Genomic DNA, 18,916 nt, shown 5'->3' with positions numbered 1-18,916 from the left:
CTAACAAGTTAAAAGTACATGAGTCAAAAATTAAAAAGCAATAATATTCCAAGTAGAGGTTCTAATATTGGCATAAATCAAGTTACAGAGGGAAGGTGGTTCTTACAATAAAAGGCCTATTGACTAGCACTTTGTCTATTATAGTGTAGAGGTTAGGAACCTCAAGATGCAGAGGCTCAGCTATGTCATTTACTGTTCTTAAGTTCTGGAGCAAATTCCATCTACCACTGGGTTGTTTTACAACTTGGAAGTCCACATGCAAGGTAGAGGTGAAGTAAGGAACTGCTTCTGAGGATTTCCGTCCATTTCAACAACTAAGAAATAGTGAGAAGAGTTGGGACCTCAGAAGGCGTTTAGGACCAATTAGTAGGCTCTGTGTCCAGGAGAAAACGAATATGCTTACCAGTAATGTTAATGCTCACCCACAGCTCTTCTGGGAGGATCTAAATCGTTGAAGTGTCCTCCTTTGTTTCCAGCTGGGAGCTGGGGCCTGTCAGTCCTGTCAGCCACGAGGACCTCATGCGGGCCACCATTGGCCAAGTGTCCTTCAGATCCACACTTAAAGCAAGTGAGTGGGAGCTTCCTCTCTACTCCCTTCCCTATCTGTGGCTCTTGTCTGTGACATTGTCTGCTGAAGTGGCCCAGCTTTCCACAGTGGAAGCAATTCTGACCTCCTTTATTACCTTTGGGTGGCACTGTATATGAGTAAGACTTCCTTTTCCTGACACAGGCCCTAAACTGGCAGCAATAGCTGCCCCAATAATTTTGGTCATTCTCTGGTCTTTTCTCTTCCCTCTAGATCACAGTTGTTAAAAGAGGGAAAGATTTAAACAAATGTATAACAAATAATTTTGAACATTATAATCTTTTAAACTTAAGGTTAGAAATATTAACAATATCATCATTTCCAATCCATAGATACATGTTCCAATGCAGTTCCTATTTTCCATAAGTGGTTTTGGTAAGAGGAATGTTGTAAATGTGGATACATTTCCAATATTCCTCTTCCATGCCACAATATAGTGTTATTAGCATGAGCGGTTATAAATCCATTGTCATCCTTACTCTAACTTCTTTTTAAAAAAAATTAAATTTGTTATTAATTTCAGTACAAATTTACAGAGACTTTGGATTTCCATTCATTCATTGTTGCACATTTGTCTCCTCCCAAGGCTCCCCCAACCCCAGAACACTACCCTCGTGGAGAAGTAAAAGAAAAATTCTTTCATTGTTTTACAAACCCTCCCCCAAGTCCACTCCACCATGTAGCCATTGCTCTAGACTCCTGTCATGACAGAAATACCTAATCATATATCTCTTTTAAACAGTTTTCTTCCTCCTCTGTTTCAGTGCAGTATACATTATTGAACCCATCTTACTCAGTCTCTCCCTAACCCCAAGGTCAGTCCTGTTTTACAGCAGTGGCACCATGCAATATTTGTCCTTTTGTGGCTGTGATATTTCACTCAGCACAATGTTCTCCAGAGTCAACAATTTTGAATAATATTGCATGAGTTCCTTGTTTGTCAATGCAGCATAGTATTCCATTGTGTGAATATACCACAGCTTCTCTTTTTATTTAAAAGAAATAAAAAAAATAAAGATAGTACATGGTCCCTGTTCCATAAATATCAGTACTTTTCTTCCCTTTTGAAAAGTCCAATAAGTTTTACATACTCTCTTTTCCTCCAATTTCTATTCGATATAAAATGAGTTTGCTAAGAAGGCATTTTACAGGCAAAAATCTCGCTTTTTTATTTGTTTTTTATCTTACCAGTAACAAACATATTACTTGAAATAATTAGACGCTCACTAAACATTTATATATTACTGCGTTGAAGTAACACGTTTCTCTTTTTTCCCATCTATAAATCAAAATGGATTCATTTAAAAAATGGAGAATACAAACAAGGCTGACAAAAGTAGTAATACCCTACCATCAGAGAGAATTGTAAAAAGCGTAATCTATTTTCTAGTCATTTTATAAAACATACAATTAAAAAGATCACATCTACCTTTATGCATAGACACTGTCATCAATGTTACTTCATAACATTACATTTAACGCTACTTACTAAAAAAATTAAATGTACAGATATTAAAATAACAACATGAATTTGTCTCTCAGATTCCAAAATTCACCTGGCTGGTTTGAAATAAGCACATCTGGCAGCATGAGTAATTAGGTGAGGCTAGCTGTACAATAGCAATACTATCATTCTGGAGCAGCTGCAGAGTAATGTCATCAGCAGTTAATAAAGTACTATCCAGTGTCAAAGCTGACCACAGTACTCAATTTAGAAATATTGATAAGTAGGTAGTTTCTTTTATTTTTATTGTTAGTTAAGTGTAAGTTTATTAACCATATTGGTTTTTCAACCATTCCTACATGTTTTGTTGCATATGATAAATTAATGTCAACTGATATAATTAATTAATAACAATGCTTGCTACTTAGGCAATTTTTGAGACTTCAGCAACTTCACAGGATGGTGGAGAGAGTGTATAAGGCTGACTTATTTCAAGGACTAGGAAACTGTAGAGCAAAAGTAAGGAAGAGAAAGGCCAACCTTGCTGCAAGTACAGGATTACCAACAAACGAGGAAAGCTTTCAGCTAGCATTTCTCAATGTATTCTTCAGAAAATCAAACCAGCTTTCCCTGACTCTTAGGAACATTCTTTCCCTCTCGTACTCAAAAGTATGAGTTTCTCAAAAGAAAGTCTCATCATGAAAGAGAGGTACCATAAAATTCCATTTATCATCATAGCAGTCATAACGATTAAAGAAAATCTCACTGCCCCAGTGATTTATTTTTCTAAAGTATTAAATATAAATTAAAACACTGGAACAAAAATGCCTCAAATTAATTTATCAAACTGAATCTCTGAAAAATACAAAGAATTAGAAGTTTAAAATTTGTAATAGTTTAAAAAAAAAAGATATGTAATAGTTTAGGGAAAATATAAAATTACCCCTCATGTCTGACTATAATGTGAATGACAAATTACTTCATTTCCATATCTCTACAAGTGTTTGAATGGGATGCAAAATTTAAGGAAAAGCAACAGAAGGCGCCTCACCTGCTTGGAGAGGAGCTCCCTGCAGAGCCTGTACAGAGTGACGTACTTTCGGGCTAAAGAGCGTGCATCCACGAAACCTTCAGCAACCAGCATGATTTCACAGATTAGCTCAATGTCAGGGGCCACCATAGCACAGGGTCTAAAAATGAAATACAAAAGTTAGCTTTCAAATGCAGTAAGGTAAGAAGTAGAAATTGTCAAAATGAAGTGCTTACTTTGTACCAACATCCCAGCTGTTCCCAAGGAGGTCACAATTACCTCTGTCAGTTACAGCTAACCAGAGCTTTCACTGCAACTGAAAAATGTCCAATTAGTTACTGGAGGAAATGAAAAAGATGAAAAGTCTAAAAAATGGAAGAAGTCCTGGTAAGAGTTTATAGAAAATCTGTGAGGACATTCTACAAACTTTTGTACAGAAATATGAGAGGTTATATTTTATAGTAGACACTAGCCTTCCCTGTGTTCATTGGCACACTGGTAAAAGCTAGCAGTCTCTCTCTCAAAAAAAGTGTCCGCTGACTGCCATGGTAAATACTCAGCTACCGACATGAAATCACTAGCGACAGAACTGGAAAGACATGGGCATAACTTTGCTATTTTTAGGTGCTGTCACATCAGCCACAACCCATAGTAGCACTAACACAATAGAATGAAATCCTGCCTGAGCCAGTACCATCCTTAGAATCCAAATATACCCCTAAGCCCATCATTGCAGGCACTGTCTCAAACCCAACTGAGGGTCTTCCTCTCCTTAGATGATGCTCTGCTCTTCCAAACAAGATGTCTTTTACCCAGGACTAGCCCCTCCTGATAGCATGCTCATTTTTTTGTTTACCTCATTTCTTTTTTTACTTTTTAAAATTTTTAATGGAAGTTTACAGAGACTTTGGACTTCCATTCACTCATTGTTGCACTTTTCTCCCTGCCCAACCTCCACCCCACACACAGTTTGCCCTTCTCTTTGAAAAGCAAAAGGATTGTTATACAATCCTTCCACCCAATTCCGCTCCACTATGCAACCTTCAACATCCTCATTTCTAAGGAGCATTTTACTCTGGCTACACTTTTCTTCCAAGACAAATTTGTGTGTTGGTTCTTTTTTTTGTAGTCCATGATATATTCAATATATTTTGCCATTACTACAATTCAAAGACATTGACTGACAATCAAACCAAACTCACTGCTGTTGAGTTAAATTCAAAGCCCATTAACCCTTCATTGGATTTCTGAAGCTATAAATCTTCTTGGATGGAGGTTGCCTATCTATCTTCCTCAGAGTTACTTCCTCAGAGTTCCAACCATCAACCAATTGTTCAGTGAGCAGTCTGATATATTATGCCTCCAGAGTTCCTCATAAATAACTGAAGAGTGTGAATATTAGTAAAATTTAGTAATGAGGAATTAATTAGTTTTAAGTATTGATTATTTTTATTCTTAACAGTGGATTTAATGAAAAGTTTATATCATGTTTCATAATGACAAAGTTTACAAACATCATCCAAAAATTTCTAAGAATTGAACCATCAGCTGCTGAAAAAGATCAGTCATTTCTACTCTGCTACTGCTTAGAGCCAACTCAGATATACTTCTAAGAGGAATATTTAGAAAAAACAAGGCTTTCAAATCTTTCTGTCCCACCTCCAAAATGCGACCCTCCAGTGATAACTGCCATTGATGCCAATGTTTTAAAGCATTCCACTCTATTGAAGTACAGTACAAAATCAGCATCACTTGTGTTTACCATCACAGTAACCATGAGTTACAAATTACAGACCAGTGCTATACTACTTAGAAGAATGTTTGACTGAAAACAATTAAAATCAGGCCCAAGGGCCACAGGCTGGAGGGCCCAAATGCCTTTTTAAATGCCAGACTAAATCCAATCAGCTCACATTCAATTGCAGCAACAGCCCCACCCAAGCCTCAGCCAAAACAGAAAACACACCTTTGTAGAATCCAGCTGCCTCCTCATCTTCCTGAACTTTAAAGCAGTCCCAAATTGGCAACCAAATGCCTTTTAAAATGAGTCTAAATCCAATCAGCTCACACCCAAATGTGAGCAACAGTCCCATGCAAACCTCAGCCCAAACAGAAAATACCTTTGTAGAATCCAGCTGCTCCATTCATCTTTCCAAATTTTAAAGCCATTAAACCTCCATTTTTAACTATATATTTGAATAATATTTGTTGGGCCAGGTTTTGTAAGTACAATTATAGTTTCATTTACACCATATTAATTTTTCACCTAAATATTCCCCAGAATCCCCTTGAATCTAGTTATTGAAAATCTCTTATACCTGGGCTAGCTCTGTAATTTCTACTCACATTTATTTTACTCTTTATCACATGACAGAGGTAAAGAGGAAGAGAAAACATAGCAAAGACTAACAAATTTATTTCTTTTTACTTGTATTCACAATGACAACAGATATTCACTGAACATTTATTTCCTATTGTGAGAATCCCTCAAGGTGTAGCATGTTACATGTAGAGCTGCTAACCCAAAGGTCATCAGCTGGGAGCCAGCAGCAGCCCCACAAAAAAAAAAAGCAGTAGTCTCTTCCCATAAAGATTTACTGCCTCTGAAATCTGAAGCAGAGTCATCAGGAGTCAGAATCAACTTAACCACAGTTGGTTTGGTTTTTCATTTTATACCATCAAGGGTGCTAGAAGCTTTTCCTGTACTCTTTTCAATTAATCTTCACAAAGCAATATAGTAACTACTCTTAGCTATGTTTTATAGAGACAGAGACTGAGATTCGGAGAGGTTAAAACAGCATGTCCTATATGGACATAAAAGAGCTCTGGTGTGTTACAGAGGAACAAAAGGGGGTTCCAATGCCAACCCCAATGCCATGCCTCTCGGGCAGTTAAAATTCAGTAGTATCTCCAGGATTTTAGCTATAGTCAAATCAGCAATAAAACATAGCCAATGACTGATATGCTCAACAACTTGGATGGATTTCAAAACCACTATGTTCAAGGAAAGAAGCCAGATGGAAAAGAGTACATATTGAATGGTTCTATTACACGAACTCCAGGAAAATCCTCTCATTACTGTCGACTCGAAACCATCTCAATGTTTCCCCTCCCCAGTTTCTGAGGCTTTAAATAGCATGGGAGGAGACTGCCCATTTTTCTCCTAAAGAGCCACGGAGGAATCTAAATCAGCAGAGAGATGTGGTCCTAGGGCTAGCAGTGCAACTCTTGATGGATTAGGTCAATCTAGAAAAGATGTATGTAATCCACAGTCAGAGAGACTACGTGTGAGAGCTTAAAGTCAAACAGCAACAGAGGGCTTCTTGGGGATGTAGAAAGAGTCTTTATTTTTATTTTGGTGCTATTTTCACCAACTGCAGTTTTTTACATGTGTATATTTTATTGTATTAAATTATGCATGAATGAAGTTGATGTTTAAATGCAAATTAGTCAAAACTTGTAAAAATGCAGTAACACAAAATATCTTAGGAATTGCTAGTAAGTGCATCCATTGGTAGCAAGCATCTTTGGAAATCAGGTCAGCAATAGGTATTAGAATCTTCCAACTAGTAATTAAATGTATTCTAGAGTACACATAGCTCTTCATAAATAGATGTTTATAGCCTGCTATTTTGTTATCACAAAAAGCAAAAAAGAAAATTTACATGTCACACAGTAGTCAATGCTTTAAAAAATAGGAAATAGACATGAGTTGGATCATTTTGGATTATATAACATGATCTTCCCAAATGATTTTTAATAATGTGATGAACTGCTTACCTAAAAACGCTAAATAAAGATAATTAAATGAAAAAAATCTGTGCACAGTAAGATTTTAACTTCATTAAAACAAGCTTTATAAGCAAATGTAGAAAAAGTACAATAAATCATTATTTCTCTGTATTTGTTTCCTTTAACTCTTTATAGTTTTCAATTATTCATATTTATTACAAATTATGTTTGTAATAAAAACATCTTTGCAAAAGAATTATTATGAAATACTCAGACATAACATGCAAAAATAATTTTATTTCTTTTGCCGCTCTTGAGAATATAGAGAGCAAACCATGCACCAATTCAGCAGTTTCTATCTGTACCATGAGACATTATGCACATTATTCCAATTGTGTAACTATTCTCATCCTCCTTTTCAAGTTGTTCTTCCTTCACTGATACAACCTGGCTTCCCCCCTAAGTTTCCGGTCTGACCTTTCCTGTGTTACTTTGATTCTGTATAGACAGTTCCTTTAAAAAAAATGGTTTGCTTACAAAGTTCATATAAGTTGTGTTTCACACTATTCCTCATTCATATTGTGTTTCATGCAATACATGAGACAGTCTTAAGAAGCATACTGCTCCAAACAGACACTTGTAACTATGTAAGCTAAACCATTGTTTGGTCTCAAGACCTCAGGGGGTAATTTCAGCTTCAGATTTAAAGATTATCTCAGGGCAATACACACAAACTGCATGTTATTGTTGTTGCTGGGTACCATGGAGTCAGAATTGACCCATGATTGACCCTGCAGCAGATTTTCAGAGATGGTAAATGATTCAGGAGGAGAATGCTCATCTTTCTCCCATGGAGCAGTTGGTGGATTCAAACCAGGAATCTTTGGGTTGGCAGCACAATCCCTTACAACTAGGCCACCAGAACTCCCTCAACTTGCACGGCTACATGCAACTTTTAAACATTGATTCCAAGCCTTAATTTCATAATTCAGAAAAGGTTAATTTACGGCAAATGCTCTCTCTTGAAAAAGATCTTGGAGAGAATTATGGGGCCTAAATAAGGGGCCTTTCCCTCACTGGAATGCCAGAGCGAAGCAAATCATCCAACAGTGCACACTCGCAACGTTAGGTGGCATGAGCGCTCCAGATGCAGAGTCGCAAAGCGTAATACTTGCCTGAAAAGAGCTTTGAGATTTTCTGGTAATTCTGTGCGACCAGCATATCCTGGGTTCATCGTAATAAATATTCCGACTGAAGGCTTCAGTGTGATCGCTTCCCCAAGAAATACAAATCTACCAGAAACAGAATGTTGATGAAATTAAATGTGTTCATGGAATCTGAATGCGCAGTGACAAATGCATGCCACTGAAAAATGCAAATTATTATTAGGAAGCTGTTTATTCTGTGTAATTTTCTTGAAAATTCACAAGGAAACAGTCCAAATATGTTTTGGAGAAGGTTTATTAAATATACTTTCCCTTTCCTCCCCCAAGGAATTACAAATGTGAAGCATCCTTTTTCTATTTAAGCATTGCCATTGTATGCTTGAATACAAAAATGAGGTCTAAACTAATTTAATATTTAAAGAATGATGATAGCTTTTTCACCTTCAATGTGGGCTACAGTTACTGTGTAGAGAATGCCTGTGATAAGAGGAGAAGCAATTCCCTCTCCAGTCTTCATCTGTCCCTCCTGCCTTTGAATCTCCTTCCTTTCTTCCCTTGCGCTCTGTCTACCCTTTCTTTCCAATCCTTTATATCACTCATGCCAAGTAAGTATCTCTGAATGGCACAATAGTATAGTGGTTTTGAGAACTGGCTTGGAAGTCAGACAGGAAGTGGTTCAGAGGCCAGTTAAATATCTTTTGGTTAATCAGCTTCTTTATGCTCTAATTATCTCATAATTTTAATAAAATGTTAATATATAATATATCCACCTTATTTGGACTACAGAAGCCCCAGTGGTGCAGCTGTCAAGCACTCATCTGTTAACTGAAAGGTTGGTGGTTCAAACCTTCCACCAGCTCTACTGGAGAAAGATGTGGCAGTCTAGTTTTGTAAAGATCTTAATTTTGGAAACCCTATAGGGAAATATTCTCTGTTCAGGCCTAGAGGATCACTCTGCATTAGAACTGACTCACTGGAAATGCTTTTGTTATTATTATTGGATTGTATAAATATTAAGAATGCAATGTTTAGAATGCAGTAAATATTCACAAATGTTAGTTATGACGATATTTTACCATATTATCCTTAGAAGGCACTAGAGAAATCATTCACAGAAAGATTTACAAGGGCCTAGTTTGGCTGTTGATGGCCATGGCAATGACATAGTAAAGGACTATAGAAACAAAATTGAAGGACAAGTAGAAGAAAAATTTAAAATAGGATTGAGTGAGAGAAGTTTAAGGCTCATTTCTTGTGAAGAAAGGGGAGGGCAGAAATAATGTATAATATTCAACAAACAAAATCAGTTAAGGGGCTGGGCCTACATTGCAGAATGGGAAGGAGAAAGACCGAGAGAACTAAACTACAAAATCCAGAATCAAAAGCTAATAGTTAATTAAGAACCAACTGCAGTCACATTACTTTGACTCATGGAAAACCCATGAGTACCAGAGTAGAATTGTGCACATAGGATTTTCAGTGACTAGATTGATTCAGTGACTGGGATAATAGGGATGGGAGTGTCAGAGACAGTACGATTGGCACAGGACAGAGAAGAGTTTAGGGTTGTGGTACATAGGGTCGCTATGAGTCACAAGCGACTCGACGGCACATAACAACAACAACAACAATTTTTTTTTTAGAATTAAACCACCACGCCTTTCTTCCAAGGTACCTCGGGATGAACTTGAACTTCAAATCTTTCAGTTAGCAGTTATTTGCTCTGTCTTTCACACTATTCACCAGCTTGAGCTAATTAAGAGAAGGAGGATTTTATATACTCAAGATAAGAATACAGAAATTGTCTTTCACCAGAATGTTAGGGTAGGGAGATAGGCATGCCTGCACCCAAGAACAGAGGTATCTACTGCGCAGAGTCACTGACTGTTGCATATGTAGCAAGGGGGAGCTACAAGTCAAAGGCATGGACTTGGCAGTTAAACAGCTAGCAACCTGTTAATAGATTTATGGGTGAGATAAAGGCCTATCCTATAAATCTACAAATTTAGAGGAAATATAATAAATTCAAACTCATGAAGAAGCCTAAATATTTGCACATGGGGTATACAATGACTAAGAGGTTTGATCATATATATATATGCATAACTGTAGACAAAGAGACCAGCAAGAGGTGTGGTTGATATTGGTGGTAACCAAGAGTCAGGGGAAGAGGGGAAGAGGGAGAATGGATGCTATTGGTAGGAAGAATTAAGAATTTGTTAACAAATGAATAGAGAAGCTGTGGTATATTCACACAATGGAATACTATGCTGCATTGAAAAACAAGGAAGTCATGCAATATTATTCAAAATGGGTAACCATTATGCTGAGAGAAGTATCTCGGTCACAAAAGGACAAATACTGTATGGTGCCACTGTTGCAAAATGGGACTGACATCAAGGTTAGGGTGAGACTGAGAAAGATGATACAAATTATGTACACTGCATTGAAACAGATAAGGGACAGAACTGTTTAAAAGGGATACATAATTAGGTATTATTGTCATGACAAGAGTCCAGAATGAAGGCTGCACAGTGGAGTGGACTTGGGAGGAGGAACTGTATAACAATGAAAGGATTTTTCTTTTACTTTTCAAAGAGAAGAATGAACTGGGGGGAGGGGTGGACAGGGAGAAAAGTGTAAAAATGAATGAATGGAAATCCAAAGTCTCTGTAAATTTTCATTAAAATGAATAATAATTTAAAAAAGTTAGTTAAAAAAGAATTTGTAGTTATTGTAATTTTTTTATAAAATAATTATAGTTGGGTTTTAGAAATCATTACCTTACATGCAACAGTTACCTAACTATTCAAAAGGATGTCTAAAGACACAGCTGGGTTAAGCCAAATAACAATATTGACTAGAAGTTCAAAAAATGGTTGGGGTTCAAAGAGGAAAAAACCTAACTTTTCTAACATGGCATTGGGAGAGAGACAGGTAATTCGATAGACAGCTGGTCATAGGAAACTAATATCACAAGGCTCACACAATGGAAGAACTCTTAATAAGGTAGGAACTTCCACACAGGTTCATAGCTCATACAAGCTAGAAAAGCTTTCCTTGATGGACAGATTTAATGTTTTCTGAACAAGTTAGTTGGCCAAACAAAAAATATCCTTATAAAGGAGGACAATGGCAGGTCAGACAACAAATGAGGTTGCATAGTGTACACACACCCACACACACATCATAAAGAGAGAATTGTGCTGGTCACTGTAGTATTTAATTTCTTCAATTAAGCCTTCATTCTCTAAGTACCAACTGAGTTTTTCTTTTGAAGTATGGAATCATGATGCCTATGTTTATACAACTGGTTGAGGATCTTCCTCTCCTTCACTGACCATATACCTTTCCAAGCATCATGTCCCTCTCCAAGGAATAGACTGTCCTAGCAGCATGCCTGAAGTATGTGAGGCAAAGCCTCATTAGCTTCACCTCCGAAGAGCACTCTGGCTGCCCCCTCTTCAAGACATGTTGTCCATGGATGTTCAGTACTCTTCTACAACATCGCAGCTCAAAGTCATCAATTCTTCTGTCATTCTTATTCATTGACTAGATGTGATTTTAAAGGTCGTGAACTCAATTAGATGCACCTTAGTCCTCAAACTGACATCATTACTCATGGTAGTACTCTATTTCTACTGGAAAGCAAATGTTTTTGGAATGACAGGTATTTTTATTTTGTATATGTTAAGTATGAGAGGCCTGTGAAATATCAAGTGGAGTCTTGAGCCCTGACAGGGAATTGTTTATAAAAGTGTGTAAGTTCAGGGGAAAGGTCTGGCTTTAAGGTAGAAACTTAAAAAATTGGACTCTAAACCAGATGAAATCATCAATAGGATGGAGCTAGGAAAAATTCCAAAGTCTGAGTCATACAACATCTGATATTAACAGGTCAAGACATAACAATATGAATCAAAAATTAACACATGGTGGCAGGCATTTATCTAAGTGGTTTACATGTTTTAGTAGACTAAATGTCACATTACCTTGTGAAATAGATATTGTTTTTTGCTCCATTTTATAGTTGAGGAGAAACCAGCAAAGGAAAAACTATGAAGCAAGAAGAATACTTACTCAGGGAGTCCTGAACCACCATGAAGAAAATGTCAAGTAGAAAAGAGCAACTCTCAAATATCAGAGAGACCAAGTAGGACAGAGGCTGAGAAGTGACCACTGAGTTTAGCATTATGTTGCTTTTGTGGTGGTTCATAGAGTCAGAACCGACCCATAGCAGACCATCCAGTGGGTTTTCAGAGGCAGTTAATTACGTGGCAGGAGATTGCCCATCCTTCTTCCGAGGAGCAGCTGGAGGCTTCAAACTGTGTGCCTTCAGAATTATAGCGCAGCTTCTTGCCACTAGGCCACCAGAGCTCCCTTTTAGCTTTATAGAGGCCTAAAGTAATGGACTATGTTGTTATTATAGTCAACTTCCAGAGAATTAAAAAAGGAAGGTTATTATAAAGAATTCATAACCAGACTCCCTTACTGAATTCATGTCAAGAGACAGGAAGTGGTAGCAATAGCCTTTTTGAGGGACGGAGTGGAATGTATCGCATTTCATCTCACTCTTTTCTCTTTGGAGACAAGTTGGTACAAATGGTTAACAGGTAATTCTCGGCAGTTAATATGAAGGCTTAAAAGACAGATCTGGAATCTACATACAAAACTAAGTGCCCTTATAAAGGGTATTTTATTGGTTGTATGTGCTCTATGGAGCTAAGTTTCAGTCCAACACAGTTCCATCCCAACACCACCGGAACAGATTTGATGGCAGCCATCTTTTTAAAAATTTGTAATAACAGAAACAGAGACTCCACTCACCTCTTTTTCTTGTTTCGGATGGCATCGTGGATCATTTTTACTTGAACTGCCACCACTGACAGGACCTCCACAGCAATGCGATTGAACTCATCAAAGCAGCCCCAAGCTCCAGTCTGCACCAGTCCCTTATAGATGTTTCCTATGGACTAAGTGGTGGAGTGGGGCGTAAAGAATCTGACCAGTTGACAATTTTAAGCTATTAGTTGGAATCATTCTAACTTAGGAACAATGTTGTCTGAAAATATTTTATATATTGTTTTATACAGAACTTACTTTGTAGTCCATTTGCTCTGAACAGTTGAAGACATACACCATCATGCCCAGTGCTCGTCCAAGGTCTTTAGTAGTTTCCGTTTTCCCCGTGCCAGCTGGGCCAGATGGAGCCCCACTCATGTTTAGATGAAGTGACTGAGTTAAGGTAATATAGCACCTTACAGCAACAGAAAACAAACATCACAGGCTCATAAGAGACTTTGATAAAACAGAAAAATTCAACACTTTTTTTTTTAAGTTTAAAAAGTCAAAGCCTAAAACGTATGTTGTTGTTGTTGTTATGTGCAGTCGAGTCACTTGCAACTCATAGTGACCCTATGTAAAACATCCCTAAACTCAGCTCTGTCCTGTGCCAATTGCACTGTCTCTGACACTCCCATTCTGATTACCCGAGTCACTGAACCAATCCACCTCATAGAGGACCTTCCCCTCCTGCACTGTCCTTCCACCCTACGAAGCATGATGTCCTTCTCCAAGGACTGGTCTCTCCTCACAACATGTCCAAAGTATGTTAGACGGAGCCTCAGAATCCTTGCCTCCAAGGAGCCACATGGTTTAACCTGTTCTAGGATGAATCTGTTTGTTTTCCTAGCAGTCCATGGTATTCTCAATACTCTTCTCCAGTACCACAGCTCAAAGGCACCAATTCTCCTTCTATCCTCCTTGGTCATTGTCCAACTCTGGTGTATAACAAGTGATTGCAAAGACCATGGCCTGTATCAGATGCATCTTAGTCCCCAGAGAGACACCATTATAAGTAGCACAAAATATTGATATAATCTTGATTTGTTCAGGTCAATAACAAGAGTCAGCATAATATCTTAATCATATTTTAAGTTGATGGTTTAAAAATAATAGAGAAGAACAGATCATTTTGTTTAGATTAATTGTATTTTAAAGACGTGTATTTGAATGTGAATATAGCTTTGCAATAACATCTGATTTGCAATGTACTTGGATTTCTGATATTTCTAGGTCAAGAAATTACTGTTAATGGAAGATAGCACCTTATGCAATTATTTATAAAGGGAAAATAGAATGCAAATCCTGACAATGAGTAAATTAAACACTGACTTCATTAAACTGGTAATATACTGAGATGAGATATGCAAACATAAATATACTGCATGCAAATAATCTAAATTATTTTTCATGACTAAAGTGAGTAAGTATATAGGCAATTTCCTCTCTTGTCATCAACTGTTTCTGAAAAACCACTGGATGGTCAGCTATGGGTTAGTTCTGACTCTATGGTATACAACACAAAGTGAGTATAAGAAGAAATAGTTTATTACATTACAATATATTTTAAATATTTATTTTTAATATGTTGTTATATTAATTTAGATTACCTTGAGTTTTAGGAAAGACTCAAGAGTTCTTAGGCTGAGAACAAATGTGTAAAAACAAAACATAATGTTGATAAACAAGACCAAAGAAATATCAAGGAGCCCACACAGGCTGGAGTTTTTTCAGGTTTAGAAATCACTTTTGTCTTAGTACAGTCATCAGATCTAATGAAACACATCAGAAGAGGAGCTACAAGTCTTTGGGATTAGTGTCTACTTTGCCAATCATCAGATATTAAATGATCTGACATCAATATGCCTCTGTTTCCTTCGTTTTCTACTCCATAAAATGAGGCTTCATAAATTAAGTCACAAAAGAGAAGTGTCTTGAAAGCCATAAAGAACTTTGTATATTAAAGTAATTATGTATAAAAATGCAAGTGTTTCTGTATTTCTTGTCTAGTACATTAAAGTGCATTTTTCAGTGAATATGGAAGTGAAAATGTTCCTGGATTTTTCCAAAGAACTTTTTGTGAGAGAGACGGGCTTTGTTAACATTTTCTTCTGGTTCTCAAGTTTTGGCTAAACATTTGGCTACCCAGCTGAAGACCACATGTCTTCCTTCCCTTCTAGACAAGATAGACTGATCAAGCTCTAACCAAAGGGTTACATGCAGAAGTAATGTGTGCTGCCCCTGGCCATTTTCTTAGTATGTCTGATATGATCTTTTCCTCTTTCCCACTGGCTGAAATAAATATAGGAGCCAGTTTTAGTTTGCTGGCATGGCTATACTGCTGGACTTCTGTAGACTATTACACCACTAGACAACAGGATCTGTTAATTAAGGCATTGTATTTGGAAATCTTTCCGCCTTGGCAGCCTGACCAATGCATTTGTGTTCCAGTCCAAGCTCATCAATTTACAGGATGGTTGACCTAAGTCTCTGAACTTGCCCACATAGAGGTTTACAAGCTTCTCTGTCTACCACACATACAGAGAAGTCACACATCAAATTACATATAGTGACATTATCTGGAAAGCTGTACATGTGAAATTCATTCTGAGATTTTAGACTATAGAAATAATGGAAAATTGGAGACATTCATGTGAACTTTAGATGTGATTTATTATGACTGTTAAGAATTAAGTATGCTTTATCCAAGCACATATGTCAACAGAAATTGGAATATAAATTCATGTCAAGGTGACATATTTTCTGTTGCTATTAGTTGTCCCTGAGTTGGTGCTAACTCATAGTGACTTTACATAAAATGGAATGAAATGTTGCTTTGTTCTGTGTCATTTTTATGATTGTTGGTATATATGAATCCATTGTTGCAGGTACGTGAATACTTTCCAACCCAGTGGACTTATCATACATTACTTTATTGGACAACATTCCGTGTTCCATTAGTTTTCATTGGCTAACTCTCATAAGTAGATTGTCAAGGTTACCTTCCTAGTGTGTCTTGATCTAGAAGTTCCAATGAAACATGTTCACCATGGGTGACCTGTCTGGTATTTTTAAATACCTGTAAAATAACTTGCAGCATCAGAGCAGCATGCAAGCCCTGTACAATCAACTGAAAGAGAGGTGGTGTGGTATATCTCTACTCCAAAAAAATTCTCTCATTCTGTGTGTGTGTGTGTATGTTGTACATTTATCAAACAAAAACCTTCAACTCACTGTCGTCAAGTTGGAACTTCTCATAGCTGACCTTCCAGAAGATATTCAGAGGCTGAAATTTGCATGGGAGAGATGCCCATCTTTCTTCCACAGAGCCACAGCTGGATTTGAACTGCCACCTCTGCATTATCAGCATAATCCCCTAAACATTATGCCACCAGAGCTCCGCCTGCCAGTTGGTCCTATTATGGTAGTTTATGTGTTACTAGGATGTTGGAAGCTATGCCACTGGGACAGGAAGACCCTCAGATGTACCTCAACACAGAGATTGCAACAAGGGCATTTAAACGCAGTCAGTGGAGATTGTGGGAATGGGGTAGGATCAGACGTGGTTTCCAACTGTAGTACATGGGGTTGCTATGAATTGAAGTTGACTCCACACCAACTAACAATATCTATTGTTGTTAGATGCCATCAAGTTGACTATGACCTATAGTGATCCCAAGAATAGTAGCCCTGAACCCTGCCCTATCTTAAACCAGCCTTACTTTCTCTGAGACACTTGGCCCCATTGCCACAGTCACTGTGCAGCGTCGTCTTCTTCTGCACTGGTCCTCTACCCTTCATAGCATGATGTCCTTCTCCAAAGACTGGTCTCTCCTGGTCACATGTTTAAAGTTTGTGAGTCAGAGCTTCACAAGCCTTGCCTTCAAAGAGCAATCTGGTTTCACCCTCTCCAGGTCTATTCTCTTGACAGTCTATGGTATTTTCAGTACTCTTATCCAGCACCACAACTTAAAGGCCTCAATTTTTCTGTCATCTTTAGCCACTGTCCAGTTCTCAGATGCAAAGCCAGCAACTAAAAAGACCATGGCCTGAATCAGTAGCATCTTAGTCTTTAGACAGATATTGTTGCTCCTGTGCACTCTGGAGAGGTCCTTGACAGCACACTTTCCTAAAGCAACTTGGTTTTTTATACACATACTTAGGATCAACTGGCAATGAACTTTTAGTAATAATAACCACTTATCTCTGTGATATATTCCAACCACACTTATTTTCTTTCTACTCCTTGAACTGGCCATGCTCATTCCCATCTTGGGAACCCTGTTCATGCCTCCATCTCTTTGCCTGTGAATCACTGGCACATCACTGAGTAGCTGGTTTCTTGTTATTCTTTAGGTCTCAGCTCAAATGTCCTCTCACCAATCACGTGGTAGGTTTTCCCTTCAAGACATCTTTTAATATCTGACCCTGTTTCACTTTCGTCATGGAGTTTGTTACCACCCAAAACTACCTAGTCAATGAATGTTTCTTTTTTTTCTTCACCACCACTCAACTAGAGAAGAAGGTCTACAGATTAGGAACCTTGCTTGTCTAATGCCAACACTGTTTATCCAGGTACCTGGAGCTGTGCCTAGCAGAGCGCATCATTCAATGAAGCATACATTCTCCTCCTTTTACCACATATCATCCTTCCAAAAAGTAACATGAGCACAGTTAATTCCTTATTGTCTTTGCACTTCTAGAAAAGTAATACAAAGAGGAGAAGGATTGTAGAGGATGAAGAATCTGAGTATTGGAAAGCCAGGCATAGATAACTGGAAAGAGTGGACTAAGTAAGTAAAGTGTGACCTTAAATTGCATGAGTCTGTGTACAAAGTACATCACTCCTACTTGAAAGTTTTTGTAACCACATCTCTCTAATTTTGATTTTTTTTCAGCTTGTCTCAATAGAAGTCAATATTGACTATCTTATTTAGTTAATTTACATGCATTTTCATATGACTTACCAATGCATTCATAATTTTCTGTCCCCTCTCTTGTCCTTTTAATCTCCTTGATCTCTGCCCTAGGGACCTTTTGGCTTGGTTTTTCCCTTGACTCACACTTAATTGTTACCTGTCAGTTAGTGGAGTGATGACCAGCCGTGGACTGTTTCCTAAATATTCATAGAAGTACTGGAACCGAGCATCACAAATATTAACAAAGCAGTGTTTCTGGGTGTCATCCCACTGGTGACGAAGTTGAGACAGCCAAGCAAAAGCCTGAGGACTAACAACCTAAAATCAGTGCACAATCATTGTGTTAGTCTTGAAACAAGTTGCTGTTGTGTTGAATCTGATGTATGATGACCTATGCTTGTAGAATAGTACTGTACTGTATCGTTTTAAAGATCATGACGTTTTCCCAAGACAGCTCTAGATGTCTTCAAAACACCAACCTTTGAGAGAGTCATCAGACATCTAACCAATTTCACCAGCAAGGTATTCCTGTTACATATAGGATGTTGACAATTTTGAGCAGACAAATGTAATCTATTAATCTTATCAACTTCATTGGTTCACATTTTATATCTAAAATCCTCACCAACAAGAAATCTCTTGTATGTCACTACAAATTGTGACTGCATGCTGATGGCTGAACACCTAATCACAAATGCATGTGTAATAAAAGTCTTCTGTTCAAAAGAGCTTTTACTGTAAACAATATCAATTTGTTCAAGCAGTGCTTGGCTCCTTTTCTGGAGCACCCCAGGGGAATGCATAATTTTCATAACTTTGTCCTCATATTACTGAAATCAGATGGAAAAATGTGGCCTCGGTACTGAAATGACACATATTTCATATTTTCTGCCTGTTGGAGGTATAAATAAAACTGTATTTTCAACACAGCCTATTCTAAGATCAGTCTGCTTTCAGTACAGATATTTTCTACATCGTTAGTTTCTCCTACTTTTTAAATAATATCCATTTTTTTCTTCCAATACAAAAAACAAGCAGAGACAAACAAGCACAGTCTCTTTCAATATACATGCAAGCTCCAATTTCTTAGGAATCATTTGAAGTTGACAAAACCAATTTGTTCTACTGATGTGTCTGATAATTATCGTATAGGTTTCAACTTTGCATATTTATATATTTTAAATATCAAGAATTATTATA

General features: G+C 37.5%; 1 protein-coding gene across 1 annotated transcript in view; it reads right to left on the bottom strand.

Moving 5' to 3' along the window:
- The window catches only part of DNAH11 (dynein, axonemal, heavy chain 11), a 481,900-nt gene that overhangs the window by 308,566 nt on the left and 154,418 nt on the right, over window positions 1-18,916 (bottom strand). Inside the window, exons 32-36 of the mRNA XM_006880385.1 lie at window positions 17,874-18,034; window positions 13,056-13,212; window positions 12,783-12,928; window positions 7,968-8,084; window positions 3,082-3,220 (exon numbers count right to left, since the gene is read on the bottom strand). Of these exons, the coding sequence (XP_006880447.1) occupies window positions 3,082-3,220; window positions 7,968-8,084; window positions 12,783-12,928; window positions 13,056-13,212; window positions 17,874-18,034 (720 nt within the window). The remainder of the gene's footprint in view (window positions 1-3,081; window positions 3,221-7,967; window positions 8,085-12,782; window positions 12,929-13,055; window positions 13,213-17,873; window positions 18,035-18,916) is intronic.

Source organism: Elephantulus edwardii, unplaced genomic scaffold, assembly GCF_000299155.1.
Source record: "Elephantulus edwardii isolate Elephantulus edwardi_28Jun2011 unplaced genomic scaffold, EleEdw1.0 scaffold00007, whole genome shotgun sequence".
Classification (NCBI taxonomy): domain Eukaryota; kingdom Metazoa; phylum Chordata; class Mammalia; order Macroscelidea; family Macroscelididae; genus Elephantulus; species Elephantulus edwardii.
Note: the sequence above shows the minus strand (reverse complement) of the source record. Positions and strands in the feature narration are given on the sequence as shown.